This window comes from Odontomachus brunneus, unplaced genomic scaffold (assembly GCF_010583005.1).
Source record: "Odontomachus brunneus isolate Ranch 3 - 2012 unplaced genomic scaffold, Obru_v1 Obru_scaffold_006, whole genome shotgun sequence".
Taxonomy (NCBI): Eukaryota; Metazoa; Arthropoda; class Insecta; order Hymenoptera; family Formicidae; genus Odontomachus; species Odontomachus brunneus.
The window spans coordinates 743,650-760,785 of NW_022639456.1; the positions used below are offsets into that span (position 1 = coordinate 743,650).

A 17,136-nucleotide genomic window follows, 5' to 3' on the forward strand; every position below is an offset into this window, starting at 1 on the left:
GCGTAGTGCACTATGAGTACCTTCCACCGGGCCAGACAGTCAACAAAGAATATTATTTATCCGTTTTGAAGCGTTTGAGAGATGCTGTACGTCGCAAACGGCCGGAAATGTGGGCCGACAATTCTTGGATTTTGCATGATGATAACGCGCCATCGCACCGAGCCCGAATTGTACTGAATTATTTGACCAAACATCAAGTAAATACCATCGAGCAAGCACCGTATTCACCTGATATGGCCCCGTGCGACTTTTTTTTGTTCCCCAAGTTGAAGTTGCCACTTCGTGGAAAGAGATTTCAGTCGATCGAGGAGATCAAAGAGAATGCGACGAGGGAACTAAAGGCCATCCCTTCGTCGGCCTACCAGGGATGCATGGAGGACTGGGTCAAGCGTTGGCACATGTGTGTTGCTTCAGATGGATCATATTTTGAAGGAGATAAAATAAATTTGCCTGAAATTTAACTCTATTTTGTTTTATTTAAAAATTCCCGGTACTTTCTGATCATAGGGTATTATATATACCTGATATTTTCCTTATATATCATCGAAATTATTCCAACTATTAGTAATAAATCAAACGGCATTTTGATACATGTAGTTTAAATTAGTCACACAAAAAAGTCTGCTACCAAATTGCGCGCGTCGAGTTCAAAAGTTCCGCTAAATGCATCGAGCAGGAGAGGCGGGAGAAGAGGCTGCGTGGGGAGCGCAGCGGTATATATATATGTACACAGCGTTGTGTACATACATCACAGAAAGGAATCGGGACGTTTGCGGCGGACGAAACGATTATTGTAACGAGAGAGAAGAGGTAAATTGCGCGATCTTTTGTCTCGTCAATGTGATTCAACGGTGATCTCTATCGCTTCTTATTTATCAATCGTCCCGCACTGTGATTCATCCCAGTCGCGATTCATCAGCGGGCGTCAGTCTGCAGTGCCTCGGCATTGCGCATTCCTCTAATCGTCGTTACTTTTGACAGTTGCGCACGTTGACATTTCTTCATCGCGGCTCGTCAAAACAGAGACGCTGCGATAACACGAACAATTGGGACAGTGGACATATGGAAAATCGTCCACGGTAAAATCTCAAGGGCAGTTACAACCGCTAGTCGCGGCCGCGATTTCGGTCTTTTGCTCGCTATTTATAGAGGAAGTAGGTTATTTGCAAAATCAATTGTGAAAATAATCGGTAGCATTGACACAATGTGATACAAATGCAATGAACAATGAGTGATTAACATGTAGTGCGTGTGTAGTAAGAATTGGTTCGCATTCATGAAATATATGTATATACATGTGTATATGTATATATATATATATGTGTGTATATATAATACTACACATTATATAATTTAATTCTGCACCAAACGTTCTTTATATCGATGGATTGGATGGTTTGGAAAAGTAAGACACGTATATTGCATGATTACCGCGATTTTGTGCATATTTGCGCGATATAAACTCTACACTTTCACCAGGCAATTTACAAAGTGAAGTGGTGCTTAGCTATCAATGCTGTTGTGCTGATTTATCTCTATCAAGGAAGTTTCACTTTGCTCAAAGAGTGTATCATCCTTCATGATTAGATTCTATACTGTCATAACGTGTGTGCTAGTTTCTGGGAAAAGAGCTTGTCAATTTTCTTGTGTGATATTGCTAATGAGCAATTCAAAGATATTATTTATGTAGTATGGATGAATATTAATCTGCAATTCCTCTGCGTCAGGGTTGTTAAGGTACATGGAGTGTTACCGATGATGATCGAGTGATTCTAAGGAAGAGCATGATGTATCTACATCGCACAAGAATCTGACTCAGCTCCGTTCTGAGTCACGTGTTGTTGCTTTGCGCACAAATGACAGGATGTTAGACAGTACAGCTAATATGGAACTGAATAATGTTGGAAGCAACAAGAGTTCTATATATCTCGCACTATCATTTAGGAAACTGTGTTTGGCGACGGTTGGCTTACCACTTGTGTCACTGTTGTTCTGTTTTGTCACAGCATATATATTCCAACAGGATGACATTCATGAAACTCACTGTAGGGTAAGCAGAATTATATTGCATTTCAACACAATAAGTAACTTGGTGTCTGCAACAATGATATTTATATCTGTGTTTATTGTAGGTCTACAATATCCTTCCATCGATCTCAGCTATTACTGGCGTATCTCCCCAAAGGTATCTATGGCGTGTTAGCATAGCATTACATATTGGACCTAGACTGGTGATAGCCAGTGTTTATCACTCCTACTATTACAACATACTTAAAAGCATTGAAGATGTGCCTCTAAAGATTATGGGGAGCAGGCTCCTAAACTTGTGCTACTGGCTAAACATTGCTGAGGTAGCAGCTTTGTGTGGTGTAACATACGTTTCTAACAGGGAGAATTATTGTAAGTGATACCACACAGTTTTACACCAATCTTATTACTTTTATATCACTACACGAAATGCTCATAAAAGTGACGCTTTATTAATGTCGTCTTAATAAACGAAATCTTTTCCAGCTGTGCACGAAAAAATTTTCATAGTGTTCATGATTAGTTCACTCATGTACATGTTGACCGCCGTAAGATTGGGTCGCCTAATAACTCCAAATGCACAAAGTCTTCAGTACAAACAGGCGCTCTTTATGATGAGTCTTGTCAGTACAATCGGTCTTATTATCTTCTTCTTGAAACATCGACTGCTGTGTCACGACTTGGGTAAGGAATGAAATATATAATAAGACATATAAGAGTAAGTGAGATATGTCCGAGAGAAGAAGACAATAACATTTATTATAATTTCGAGCAGCATTTAGTTGGTTCTCGTTGTGCGAGTATGTGATAGCTTTCGCGAACATGGGATTTCACGTCACCGTGGTTCTGGACTTTCCGAAGGAGCAACTGGTCGTAGGTCACGGTTTACCCGCCACAAAGTCAGATTAACCCTTTATGATAACTCATCATTCTCATCGTCATACTGAAGTGCCTATTGCCTCTATATGGAAGTGCTACGAATCTCGATTCTTAAGAGGTAAAAATCCGGCACAACATGTGACATTGCGCAACTTCACGATTGCTTCCTTTTTGTGATATTTACAAAATTATATCGCGCACTATTATCATGTTAATTTGCTTCGGCCGAGACGAGCGAATACTCAGCGTATTTTTAATCTTTATTTTAATCCACTGTCACGCGCTATCGGTTACAACATTTCGCCCCGGCAAGTGCTCTCACGCGTGCACTGAGATTTGATTTGAAGACGAGAATTAAGAAGGAAAATCTCTAGCGCTTCCAGAGTGCGGCACTGGTTACTTTCCAAACGGTGAAATACGTAACGGCCTTTTAATATCAATTAGTGATAGAGGAATGTATGATTATGATGTAGCGCGAACACGATAATTAAGCAACTATCCTACGTACGAACGGCATTTAACGTTGTCGTAAAGTGAATATTATTACTCGCGCGATGTGCGAGACTTGTTGTATAAAGACTTTGAAACCTTCTTTTATAGAAACTTTTGCAAGGTGAGAATTCTAGTCGAACGTATTAATTCTAGTCGCAATGTCTTTTATCCGCGCGCTTTACGGTACTCTTTTACTTTATATTATAGATTCACATGAATTATTATAGACTGTAGGATGCATTTACATCAGATGGACTTTGCGAAACGTTGGAGAGAATCTCATGTTCATGAAATGAACGTGCTGAGTGACAAAGACATTGTACAGTTGCGTCTTGTTGGCGAGTCTTACGCAGGCAACAATTTACTCATTCGTCGAGTCACACGCTGTGTATAGAATTCCGAGATGTTAACGCTAATGTTCACGAACCGCTCCACTCGGCGTTAACATACCGCAAACGTAGGATAATAATCGCTCCTATGTTTGCACGTAGCATTACGATAGTTCAATAATGCAGCAACCACCGAGAAATATTCACAGTTAGCTGCAATCGTATGTAATAGCGTCGCGTGACCACATTCGGACGGGTGCGTTTGAGATAAGATCGATATCCAAATTTCTCATGCGGATTTGTAAGAAATTGTTAAGATGAGAGTTTCTATCGGATCTTACGACTGAAACCCCCGTTAATTTCGTTCCGTAGACGGACGCCGATATATAGTCGCAGTGTGATTCTAGATAGCACTCGCAGTTCAACGGTATCATTTTTTGCACGTTTTTACACACGAACATTAACTGTGTAGCGTATTTTGATATGAGAAGTTTTTGTTAAGGTTCCTTGTATATCGTTATCGCGAGAAAAACAAACCGTTGATGCATTATATCGCTAGTTTCTCAGCAGATCTGTTGTTTGTCGCGAGTAGCCGATAGCGCGAAGATCTCGTAGCTGTGTAAGGGGGGTCTTCGTCATTGTTACGGAAAAGGGTAACGGTTTGTAATAACACGAGCGTATGATATCTGGACGGTTCCTACTGTATTATACTTCGAATCGTTTTTGTACCGCTACGTCATACCACGATAAGAACGAATGCACTCGGCAGCCGCGCTTGATTTATCGAGGAGACCGTTGTCGGACGCTAATCAGTGCCAAGTGACGCACTAAAGATATATCGTGGACTTTTACGGGTTTTCATATGGAGATGCGCGTGTTGTGTGTGTTAATAACGATCTCGAAAGGTCTTTAATGAATCACTTTTATCTCACGCTTCGTCAAGCAATCACCGTGCGACCACTGCTCTCTAACAACGTTCGTAGCAATAATTGACAATTCTTTCCGCATAATGTCTCATTTTCATCAAGAGGTATGAAAATTAGAAAACACGGCTGGATTGCGAAGGAACATTTGCTCTGGTCGATCGTTAGTTTACGTTAGCATTCTCCAAATGCATGTACAACTGCATCAAAGATTCAAGCATCTCCTCTCTCACTTGTAAATCCCTCTTTGAGTGAATCTAAAGTCAATATGTATTTTGCAAATATTTCATTATGTATAGTTTATCTGAAATCAATTACTTCAAATTATCTCTCTCTGTTTCTTCTAAATTCTTAACATTCAAATAGATTCTGTAATTTATTCGTGCAAATATGTGTCAATTTCTTCACAAAGAAACTTTTCATTTTCTTTAAAAACTTGTATTCAGATGCGCGATCTCTGATGCATTCGCATGTGTTTTAGTTAATGGATATCGAAGACGCCAGTCACACGTTAAAAGCGAGTTATATACTGAATGTCTTATATATAAGTAGAAATTAATAGTATGTAAGAGAGTTTTTTAGAAATGTAGCGGTGATTTATGGAAATAAGTTGCAAGATAAAAATATAACGAAACGAGAAACTTCGAAGACTAAGAGTTGTATTAATAGTTATTACTTTGAAATTCGTCTCAAGTGAGATACGCAGATTTGAATGCAATGTTAGATAAGAATATTTCAGTTGAATCGCTATTACAGATGTATATGTCGTAATTCAATTGAAAAACTTTGATCTAACTCTGAATAAAAGTCGGAGAATCTCACATGATATAAGTTTCAAATAACAACTATTAGTACAGATCTAAGTTTTCCTTTCGCGCTGTTTTTTTTTGTTCGAGAAGAAATTTTAAAGTTGTGTTCAAGAAAAAGAATATGTAATGAATGTTAATTCTGTAAACATTACTGTTGCAGAGTAATGTTTCCGCAAAGGTAGCTGCTAAATATTATTTTGGCAGCAGTCTCTTTTATGATCGCGACTTGTCGAAATTCTTGAATTTGTTATAAGATTATATTAGCACACTCTCGGAGTAATCCGAAAAAAGATAAAAGAAAGCAAAATTTAAGAATTAAAAGCATAAAAGAAATTATTCGGTACACTGCATTTGCGTTCTCTGAAAATACCGCCAAATGAAAATTTACCTACACATCGGAAGGTTGATGTTCCAAAGAACATATTTAAAAACTCGTCACACAAATTGGCGATAATAATAAGACATATCTGTCGAGAGGTTCTATCACACTCGAAACTCTTCCTTTGCTGTAAATAACGCCAGCACGATACAGTCATCTTGTACAAATGAAAGAGTGGATATCAATGGTATGCTAAAAAAAAAAAAAAAGAAACAATGTGAGAAGAAGGAGAAGAAGATGGTATGACGATTTTCCCACCCTTCGTTAGTATGACGATTTAAAGAAAAAAAATTTGAAGCGAAATCTTTACACAAAATACTCACTACCGAGTGGCAGCTATTTTTCTGCGACTCGTATTTTTCGAAATGATTTTGCTACTAAAACATTTTTTTCTAATTTATATCACGTATATCGAAATTATCAATAATGCGCTACGATCTGACGGAAGAACTACTCGTCCGCGATGTATGTAAACCGTTTGGGCAATTGACAATTCTGTGATAATAAGCACAAACAGTTTCACGCAGTCTGGATTCAGTTCTTTCTTAAGACAATTATATCGGACGATGCCGCCTTCGTTATTCTTCAAGTTTTCCAAGCTCTGTTGCTCTGCTCTCCACTTGTATGCAAGCCCGAGAATTTTAATACATGATTTACGATACATCACATACACATGCGTCAACATATGATGCAATGTATATTATCACAGAATTTGTTTCCCCGAATCATCTCTCTACTCTCGTATTTAGTGATGAATCGAGTAGCGAATTTATGTACTTAGGAATTATCATTAAAGTAGAGCATTGATTAATCAGGCAAATACTAGAGCGGTAAATCTAGCTAATTAATAATAATAATCTATTCTGAATCTCTCATTTGAAAATTTTTTCGAAGAAGTGTGTGAGGATCAATAACACTTTTCTTAAGAAAAAAAAAAAAAGAAAAGGAAAACAGACAAGGAGGACCAGAAATCCGTTACCGAAAGCAAGCGCGATCTCGTCCTGATAGATATTATTATTTTATGTAACGCGTATATATAGATTTTTCTTATCTTCTGCGACAAATTTCGAGATAATCGAATGCGAAGAAATTTTACGGTGGAAAACATAATTATGCCCAACGTCTCTCTCCGGTACCACTTTTATCAGTCACGGTCTTGTGTATCGTAGAAATCAGAGTGAGCGTAATCGAGCCTCAAATCCAACTGAAACCTGCGGCATTGGCGAAGGTAATTGAACTCTGTTGACCTTAATGTAGAGAATAAACGAGCGCGATCAAATGGCTACCGTGTGACACGAACGAGAGAACTTTCGAACGTCCCCACGAGTGAGAATTTAATAAGTCGCTTCCTTCGACCGTATCGTGAAATTGGACGGAGGCTCGAGCGATTCCTCGCACTCTCGTGGCTCATTAACGATTTTACGTCGTCATTATACGAAATATAGTTGTATTTTCCTACACACGATCGATCGATCGAGCATCGGCCGATGTGACATTCGTACCGGTGCTCTGTATTTCCAATTAACACGACGCTGTAATATAGTGTATATTTCTTGTAATCGGCTTATAGGGCGGGTGGTACCCTATGCCGTGTGATTTCAAGCGTTTCTGTATGTGATGACTTGTAAGAAGTTACACTGATTTCGACGGGCAAGAATGATTTCTACTTGTATCGCGTAACGAACGATTGTCGAATAAAAACTATCATACACAAGTGTCAGCAGCATTGTTCTTGATTTCACCTAATTAATGATAATCTGCAACACAATTTTCTTCTTAAGAGTTAAGACAGATAAAGTTTTTTGTTAGTTTCATCTTTACAGCTTAAATATGCACAATGATTCCTACTTAATCATAACAATGCAAATGCAACATTTCTGTTTTTCCTTTATCTATCGAGTAAAAACTATCATACACAAGTATCAACAGTATTGCTCTTATTAATCTCATTGAATAAACGACAACTTACAACATAATTTATTCTCTTTTTAGAAATAAAGACAGACAAATCTCTTTGCTATCTTCACAGTTTAGATAATGATCCCTACAAACATTTAATCATAACGATGCAAATGCAACAATTTTGTTTTTCCTTTATCTGTAATAATAATCTGTTCCATATAATATATACGTAATACGTAAAACTGTACTCTTTAAGGTTATCTCCACTCCTTGTCTTTGACCTTTACATAAGTATTTAGTAATATCGTCTCTTCGTATTTTAAATATTTTTTTTGCAAGCAACATAGAAAAATCATCTCACCTGCTTGCCTCTCATTTAATTAGCGCTCGAACGGAGAGTTTGGATCCGACTCTTTTTCGCGTTTGCGTCGAGGAGAACGATAGTCCAGTCTTCTGCGAGAGATTCGTCGGGTATTTATCTTTCACGAACAACGGGGAATCGCGTAACTGCATGCCGATGTTTCCCGTCGCATCTGTAAACACATACATGTTTTCATACACGTCGACCTTTTTACGTCAAAACGCTCGGACCGGACGGGTGGGTTCGACGAGCGTTTGTCCACGCCTTTAATGTCACTGGGCCGACCAGGTTTTACGTAAAACGCTGATTTATCAGTGATAAAGCGGTTCTTGCGTAGCATTTTCCGAGACTTCGAATCCGCGATGCATATTCAAGCGTTTGGCGCGCGAAACGAAAGTGCAATTCCAGAATACAAGATCTCGCGAATGATACGAGCGAAAGGTGTGATTCTTGTCGTTACTTTTCTCACGCGATATCTCAGGATGATGTGCGCAATTTCTCGTGACTTTAACGGCGGACTCGAAGCACACCTTTGTCCTACCGCGAAAATGTTATGTCGAATGTCGCGTTCCTCGACTGTTCTCAAACACCTTACTGAGAGACCTCACTTATTTGAGATTAAGCAAAGAATGTGATTTCGTACCGCAGCTGTTTGCTTTACAAACGACCTTCGATCCACAATCGACAATGATGCGTAGATCATCGATGCCCGGTACAACATACGACATCTTGGTTGCGAAACGAAGAAGAAGCAATACGTGAGACAAGTGGTTACCCCGATTAATTAAACAAAAATTATACGTCAACGATTGTATCTATTGGCGTAACTTATAAGCGTGAGAATTGATGTTGTAATTATACAACGCGAAGAATTCGATATTCCGTAGCTAAATATCACAAGAGAATAAAAAATAGTTGCTTTCACGAAATTGAAAGAAATACAAATAACGACGCTAAGCAACGTCTACCCATGATCGTGGTTCTTTAGATTGGTGACACCGTTATTGGAAAGCAGCTCGACATAACGATCGCCGTATATCGCGTGCGATTATCCCGTGGAATTATGATTAGCTGCGCTTCTTCGGTCGATTTTGTAGTCATGCAATGGGTAAACGTCGAATGTCTACGATCCGTGAACAGGTGTGACGACAAGCGAACGTTCAAAGGGATGCAAGGGTCGCGGAGACGACAGCATCGTCAGTGGCGGGTAAATCGACGAGTAATTCACTTGCTATTAAAATCTCAATCAGGGTTGCACTCCAAAACGTCCTTTTTGAGAAAAATTTTATTCAGTGCCTATAATTCACGCGCGTTACATACACTGTAGAGTATCGAGTAAAATTTTCTCAAAAAAGACGTTTTAGAATACAAACCTAAGAGAGAATTCTGTTTATTGACTACGTTTACTGTAAGGTAAAAATACCAACTGGATACGTACCAAGTACGTATCTAATTTTAACATTCTTGTTGTTTTGATTTTAAATACGAGTATATCAACTTTAAATATGAATTTTTAATCCTTAAACATAAAATATTTATATATATATTCAATATATGTATATTCTTTATTGAATGTTTGAATATTTCAATATTTTAAAACTAAAATAACAAGCATGTCCAGAATTAGGTACATGCTAGGTATGTATCCAGACATAGGTACTTTTAATTTATTTTCTATTTTCTTCTGTTCGTTAAACTTTAAGTATATATATATGTGTGTGTGTGTGTGTGTGTGTGTGTGTGTGTGTGTGTGTGTGTGTGTGTGTGTGTGTGTGTGTGTGTGTGTGTGTGTGTGTCTTTCCTTCTTGGTCATTCGAAATATAGAAAATGTAAAGCGGGGCTTACAATGAGAACTCAAGCCATAAAACTTAAGCTTATCCCGTAAGCCGTAAGAAATTGATCAATCACAGTCGATTATTTTCTTTATATTTGATTGTGATTTTGATTGCAATTTCTCAAGTAGCAGACTCACGTCAAAATAACGTCAAAAACTGGTCATAACTGGTCGATTGACGTTAAGTGACTAAATAATGACGTCTTTAAGACGTCTTTTTTGTGATGTCTTAATGACGTTTCTGTACAACATCTTAATAACGTATTATTGACGTTTAGAGACGTCATTAAAACGTCATTAAGTTGTCTTAAAATGTCGTCATCGGTCTGTGATATTAGACCGTCATTTTGACGATATTTTCACATTTTTTATTATTCCTTGGTCATTTTTGGTCATGAACTGACCAGATTTGGACGTCATTTTGACGTGAGTCTGTTACTTGGGTTTCTCTTACGGTTTCAAGCTTAAAGTTTAAAAACGTACAAGAACATCCGTGATATGTTAAGTTTACGGATTTCTTTGTGCCTTGATTCAAGTTTAATTTTATGTACAGGTATGGCCATTACATTTTCAGTACTTAACGTAACGTAACAAGTTACGGATGTTTTTGTGCGGAAGCTCTAATTTTTATGGCTTAAGTTCTCATTGTAGACTCCGCTTAAGATAGCACCTCTAAAAGAAACTAGCTCGAACTACGATACCGAGTCTACGAAAAATTTGAATTATAAATGCAACTTCACGTCGATATGCGACGCTGCGTCGTTTATCTTAATGACGCCGTTATCGACAAATGATCCGGAATAACGAACAGTCGTCGTGCTGGTCCATGTCACATCGATTAGCTCGCGGAATCGCGATCAAACGTGCTTCTCTAATCGATCAGCGTCTGTTCATTGAGTGAACGTCGAGCATCTCAGTGATAAGTGAGTAAGAATAACAAGGCACGAATAGTCGGGAGAACGCGACAGCCGACGAGAAGACATTCATCACGGCAGCGATAAACAAGTAGTATTCATTGAATTCATGTATTCTCAATTTTCGATCGTCTATTTGTGGCGATTGTTGTTTCTCCAATCGTAACCTAGCTTTCCCGAAATATCAGTCAAGATATGAATGTCGAGGCGTGTATAGATCTGTTGATTACATTTACTGTATTTCCTGCTTTCTTCTGTTCGTCAGATCTCAGTATATTTATGTATCTTTCCCTCCTTGTCGTCCGACGTATAGAAGGTGTAAGGTAGCGCCGCTAAGAGAAACTAGCGCGAACTACGATGCCGAGAGTCTACGGAAAATTTGAATTATGAATGCAACTTCACGCCGACGCGCGACGCTGCGTCGTTTAGCTTAGTGACGCCATTATCGACAAGTGATCCAGAGTAACGAACGGCAGTCGTGTGTTAGGCCACGTCGCGTCGGTTAATTCGCGAAATTGTGATCAAACGTGCTTCGCTGAGAGATCGATCAGTGACTGTTTATTGAGTGAACGTCGAGTATCTCAGTGATAAGTAAGGATAACAAGGCATGAACAGCGGCAAGGGATAACGCGGCAGCGACGGATAGGTTCGTGTTTACTAAATTCACGCATTCTCAATTTCCGATCGTGTGCTTGTGTGATCGGCGATTGCCGTGTCTCCGACCATAGCTTAGCTTTTCCGAAATATCGATCGAGATGCGAGTGTCGAGGCAGGCATAAATCTGTTAACTACGCTTCCTGCATATTTCCTCGCATTATTATCCTCTTTCTTGCTTTCTCCTGTTCGTCGGACATGAAGCAAGTATGCCTCCTTCACTCCGTTTTATTCAAAGCAAATATATAGAATATATAGAAAATATATAGAAAATGTAGGGCAGCGCTGCTAAAAGGAACTAGCTCGACCTATGGGCTACGTTTCGAAATTCACTGCCAGTGCTGAAATTCTATAATATACGTAATATAAACTATAGATTTTCAGTATTGATAGTGAATTTCGGAACGCAGCCATGATGTTGAGCGTGTGAAAAATTTGAGTTACGAATGCAACTTCACGCCTGTACGCGACGACACGGCGTCGTTTAGTCTTAGGGACGCCATTATCAGAAATTGATTGGAAGCGACGAGCGATCGCCGTATGTCGTTTCAGTTAGTCCGTGGAATCGTGTTAAACTGCGTTTCTCCGGTCGATGCGCGAGTCGTATAACGAGCTGGTGTCCGAAACGGTGAACGATGAGTGAGTAAATACAACAATAAGCCAGCGGTAGGGGCGATGCGGCAATCGACGAGCAGACAACGACATTGTCGTCAAATCGATTGGTGAGTCATCCTTGGTTATTGCTAATTTTATCTCTCGATCGTTCGTCCGCGGCAGTTTCTGAAATCACGACATCACTCTTTCGGAATATCGCGTGTCGGGATACTTATTTCTTGGCGGGTACAGAAAGCACAGTACGTAGCACGATTGGAAAGTATTTACAGAAAATATGACATGTTCCATGCACGGAATAGTTGAATGACGAACGTGACTTTACGCTTAGTCTCGAGACGCCATTACCGTCAAGTGATTCAAAATGACGATCGATCGCTGTGTATTCCGTCAATTATACCTATGATTAGCTTCTCCAATTTATCCACGTAACGCCTGATTCGTTAACGAGACACAAAGGAAAATTTATAGAATATTTCTGGGAAATGTATCGGTGAATAATCCGGCTATTGTGAACTCAAATTACCGTATTGAAATTTGTCTTATTGATTCGCTGTCTGAATCTTACTGCTTGTGTGTCATATGTGTCATCGGCTCTAACGATACGGAATTGTGCGTGACGTGTGAAATGTGTGAAAAATTCAAATCATTTCACGCTCCGCTGCAATTCTGCTCATAGTTAATATTTGATTTCTAATATTTATAAAATACCGTGTCTCGCAGGATATTTGTCAATTCAGTCTCTGTCAAGAATTTAACTTAAAAAATCCACCTTTGTATAAAATTAAGGTGACTAGATTTTGGTGACAAGGTTTTATTATTCTAAAAATTAAGAAGAAAAAGCAAAGTTATTATTGTATTTACCAGAGATGTGAATTTTCTTGAGAAGATCTTCGTTAAAAATATTTAAGAAGCCTTTGGACTGGGATAAGCTGAGACAATTTATCCCGAATCCGGAATAAATCAGTGTCTCGGATAGTATTAAAAAAAATTCGAATAAAAATCGGGACTATACTAGGAAAAACAGGACATCTGATCATCTTAATGAAATCTCTTAATTAGAGATGCCTTGCAAGAGGTTAGAATCTTTAATGAGACGGCTGCATTTACGAAAATGCAGCAACATACATACCATTTGTACACGACGTGTAGCGAACGTGATGCATACCATTTCTGCCGAGAAAAACACCGCGTCTTTTCCCGAGCATCCTCGTTCCCGGTGTGTTCTCCGTTTCCTTGACCGCGCCGTCAGTTTGTCGTACTTTGTTTGCGGGACCTCTCCCTGTAGTTTTAACTTTCGAGGAGGTCGCTGACTTTTCAATGCACAGTCTGCATCGCCATACGAATCTAGGATCGTAGACATCGACGTCAACGATCGGAGGCTGATGACACAGCGGATGATAGGCCTCTTGGCACTCTTGACACTCCAGCAAAATCAGGGCTCCCAGTTTCGCCCCGTTGCATATCTTCCATTTCATATGTGCGTCGTAAGCATTACAATTCGTTAGTTCATTAGTCATGCGGCAGCTCGATAACGATCCTGACCATCGGATTTCGCGCGTATAAGCCGAGAATTACGAGCGCGCGAATTATGAGCCGATTGAACTTTAATTGAGGAGAACCTTGCACACGTTCCCGTCGGCGGTTAATCCTTCGTCGGGAATCGAGATCCTGGGAACATCCTCGTCGTTGCAATGCTCCTCGAATGCTTCTACGTCGGCTGCTCGACGATCCGCGATGTTCTCCCCTATGAGGAGAGAAGTAGTCTCGGGACTGTCCATTTTTTTCATCTCGCGTCTCGTCGTGCGTCCCTGCGCGTATTCGCATCTTCTCGAGGTGCGTGTCGCAGGAGTCGCGTCGTCGTGCAGTTCGATGCTCTGCAGAAATCTCCTTGGCATCCTGGCGGCCAGGGTTTTGCCGCGACCGTGCTTTTTCTCGATGCAAGCGTCCAGCATCCGACGGAGCTTCTCGGCGCTGTTCTCCGCAGTTGAGTGCAGCAACGCCAGTGCGTTGGAAAAATCTTTGTCGATATCGGACGTTTTTTCGGCGTGCATTCTTCGTCTCCGAGTACACCTGGGTATACCTATGTTTTGCGAAATTATATCCTTCGGGAAAAAGAATTTCGGGTGGGCAATATAATCTACGCGAATTACCACAAATTATTCAACACTAGAACGAGAGTAGGGTTAAAGTTTGGTTTCGTAAGAGATATAGATACAGCTCGCGAAGAAAGAAATTGAACACGTGAAATCGCGGGAATTAAAGAAATGCGATGAGAAGGATTCGTGCGTATTTTCCAAATTTCTCAAATCACTCGGCTCAATGTTGACTTTGGTGTGGTCGGCTGAGGGGTTAAAGAACTCGGAGACATTTTGAATGTTTCGAATTTGACGTCGTTTACTCACGCGCGACGAGATTCGCGTTCTACGAATTAAGGCAGCCGACCGTGCACGAAGGAGTGTAGCGGCAAGTGGTCCCCTGGACCGGTAACAATCCCGGGAATTGCACGGATAGGGACGTTCTACGGATTTAGACATGCGAATAGTATCCTGCGCGGACGTTCGCCGTGAAATGTGCCGAAGGAAGGTGGCCGGCATTTATCGGCTCGATCATCGACTCGCCGCTTGTAATATCGACGGAATCGCATCGACGCACCATTGTTCTCGTGACTGTTTGTTAATAGAATCCAGTGCTTATGGCCGTCGTGTTCGTGGCCGGGGTCGGATACTGGACATTGAATATTCAACTAACGCATTTCGATGTTACCGAACTATCGACGTGAACGCGCCTGATCGACATAAACGCGCCGCTCGTTGTGGTAATAACGCGAAGGAAATATATTACGAGTCGTTGTGTTTATCGCGCTATCCAGCACCGCGATTTCCCAATAGTGCACGAAACGTATACTTTTTACGAGACTTCGTAGGAGACACGCTTCGCGTTCGATACGAGAGGAAGGAAGAACATTATCGGGAAATGTTTTAATTGCCCAAAGTTTCAAATTTCTCACACGGATGCTTTTACTTGCTTTTATTCTGAACTTGTTGCAATACTCACGGTTGTTATTTATTTCGTGTACCTTGTACGAAAACTACTCGCCATACGAACGATAAATATTTGACTCGATGCTCGATGGCGGAAAACAGGCTATAAAACTTGATTCGATAAAGAAAAGTGAGAAAAATTTCTTCGAGACAATTTTTCTGGAATTCGTACATTCGCGTCGGAGGGAACAGATTCCCTTAGTTATTCGTCGTTAGTTTTCTCTGTACCAGAGCTTGTATCCGCGTGACGCACTTTTTTCAAGGGCTCTATCAACACGGTCCCCTTCGTTTTCTTCCTCGCGCTTTTTCGGAGACGACGATGCGATGGAGTCGGGGGAGGTAGGGTTGGGTGAGCGGAAAAGCATCCAATTATCATGCCCGATGCCGGGGCTTCTCACCCTGCACAAGCTCGGTACCAGAATCGACTGGAATCCGGCCGGGAAGCCGGGCCCGGTAGACGTCGAACGAGTGGGATTATTCCGCGTCCGGGTCGGGGCCGGGGGGAGGCGGGCCGAGGGAACAATGTCGGAAACGACGGGGACGGTATGCCGAGATATGCAGGATATCGCGCAGAACTGCGATCCTTCGAGATCTGAGAGGAGAGAGAGAGAGAGAGAGAGAGAGAGAGAGAGAGAGAGAGAGCGAGCTATGAGGATACAGCGTGGCGCAAGTATAGTGAGCCAGATATGTACGCCCCGCGGCGCCGCGTCGGCAAGAGAGGAGAGAGAATACGTCTCTAAGTGTATTATCTCTCCGAGGCGAGAAGAGGAGGAGAGGGAGAGGGAGAAAGGGGCAAATAGAGATAGATAGATGGATAGCGAGAGAGAGAGGGAGAGAGAGAACAACAGAGAGATCTCGCTCGCCACGTACCGCCTAAATATGTAATAATATCTACGGGGAGATACCGGCATTCCTCGACCTCGAGAAGAATTCGATCAAAATGTGTCGCGATACTCTCCCGGTATGCCAGGTGAGGTACGCGCCGCGCCTCTCCTCGTCTCTCCTCGCCCTCCTGCCGCAGCTTCCTACCGCTTCTCGCCCCCTTCGACCCTTCCGCACCCACGCGCCTGCCTGTCCTCCGCGCCTCGTCGCATCCCCCTGCGTCTTCTTCCGTCGCCGCTTTGTCGTCGTTTGCACAGGATCGGATACAATAAGGGCGACGTAGGCATCCTTGTCGCGTTCTCGCACTTCGCTCCTCGTATTGCGTCCTTCGCGTGAGATCTCGGCCGCACAAGGAAACAGAATGAGATTTCGCGAAGAGGCTACGATGCTGACTTCTACAAGCGAAGAAATTGCTTAGTAATATCAGCTGATATCTTAGTGGCTGATTCGAACTTAAAGGCTAATCGTTTCGTTGCTAAGAATTGGCTATGAAATGCTGTGAGATAGAAATGTATTAACTGATATTAAAATTTTATTCTAGTAACTCAATATATAATATATTTAAATATATTATACTCGTAAATCTTGACTTTATAAGGAATGAATTTTACAACTGCATCGTACCACCGCTGCGCGTGCATTGATTGACCAATTCTCTCATTGATATTCCAATAATTACCGTGGCAGAGTTTGTACAAAATGGTACAGGATTTTTCTATACATTTTAATAAGTTTTGTCTGCACATGAACATCTAAATCCAAACACTCTGTATAATCAATGAATATGCAAAACAATTATATTTTTTTATTTTTAATATTATTTCTTTTTCTTCTCTTTATTAATATTTCTTTCATTGGCGTTGGTAATGTACGTAAAATAACTGACACAACGCGTACCAACGTTCATGTGAGAGCAAAGCTCATAAAAGTGAGCAAAACAGTCCGATTCACCGATTCTGGATTGCTCTTTTCAGTGAAAAGGGTTAATCTTCGATTAAGGAACACCTTTTTTCGTAATTTTTTAAATTTTTAACTTGGTATTTCCATTTTTAGTTTGGTTTCATTGAAACTGACGACCTTTAACGTCGAAATTT

General features: G+C 40.8%; 3 protein-coding genes across 10 annotated transcripts in view; 2 read left to right on the plus strand and 1 right to left on the minus strand.

The window, feature by feature from the left end:
* The first annotated feature begins 672 nt into the window (after positions 1 to 672).
* LOC116852441 (post-GPI attachment to proteins factor 2-like) lies at positions 673 to 6,792 on the plus strand. Of its 6 annotated transcripts, none has more exons than XM_032832823.1 (5): positions 673 to 810; positions 982 to 2,050; positions 2,133 to 2,400; positions 2,515 to 2,712; positions 2,804 to 2,955. In XM_032832823.1, the coding sequence occupies exons 2-5, from the start codon at positions 1,865 to 1,867 to the stop codon at positions 2,935 to 2,937; spliced, it is 786 nt and encodes a 261-aa protein (XP_032688714.1). In that variant the 5' UTR covers positions 673 to 810; positions 982 to 1,864; the 3' UTR covers positions 2,938 to 2,955. The 6 variants fall into 6 exon arrangements, with proteins under 6 accessions (XP_032688714.1, XP_032688749.1, XP_032688724.1 ...); XM_032832858.1 differs by having other exon boundaries at positions 684 to 810; positions 1,728 to 2,050; XM_032832833.1 differs by having other exon boundaries at positions 702 to 1,405; positions 1,728 to 2,050.
* Positions 4,635 to 14,608, minus strand: LOC116853801 (integrator complex subunit 12-like). Its single transcript, XM_032835029.1, has 5 exons — positions 13,739 to 14,608; positions 13,274 to 13,582; positions 8,746 to 8,917; positions 8,103 to 8,274; positions 4,635 to 6,031 (listed from the first exon to the last, which is right to left on the minus strand). Exons 1-4 carry the CDS (start codon positions 14,168 to 14,170, stop codon positions 8,114 to 8,116), a joined length of 1,074 nt encoding a protein of 357 aa, XP_032690920.1. The 5' UTR covers positions 14,171 to 14,608; the 3' UTR covers positions 4,635 to 6,031; positions 8,103 to 8,113.
* LOC116852389 (protein scalloped) overlaps positions 11,328 to 17,136 on the plus strand; it is a 200,663-nt gene continuing 194,854 nt past the window's right edge. Inside the window, exons 1-2 of one of the 3 annotated variants that reach the window (XM_032832707.1) lie at positions 11,328 to 11,496; positions 12,057 to 12,226. The gene's annotated coding sequence lies outside the window, so the exon portion shown is untranslated. Of the gene's footprint in view, positions 11,497 to 11,925; positions 12,227 to 17,136 lie in introns of those variants that run through there. The other 2 variants (XM_032832716.1, XM_032832698.1) reach the window with 2 other exon arrangements.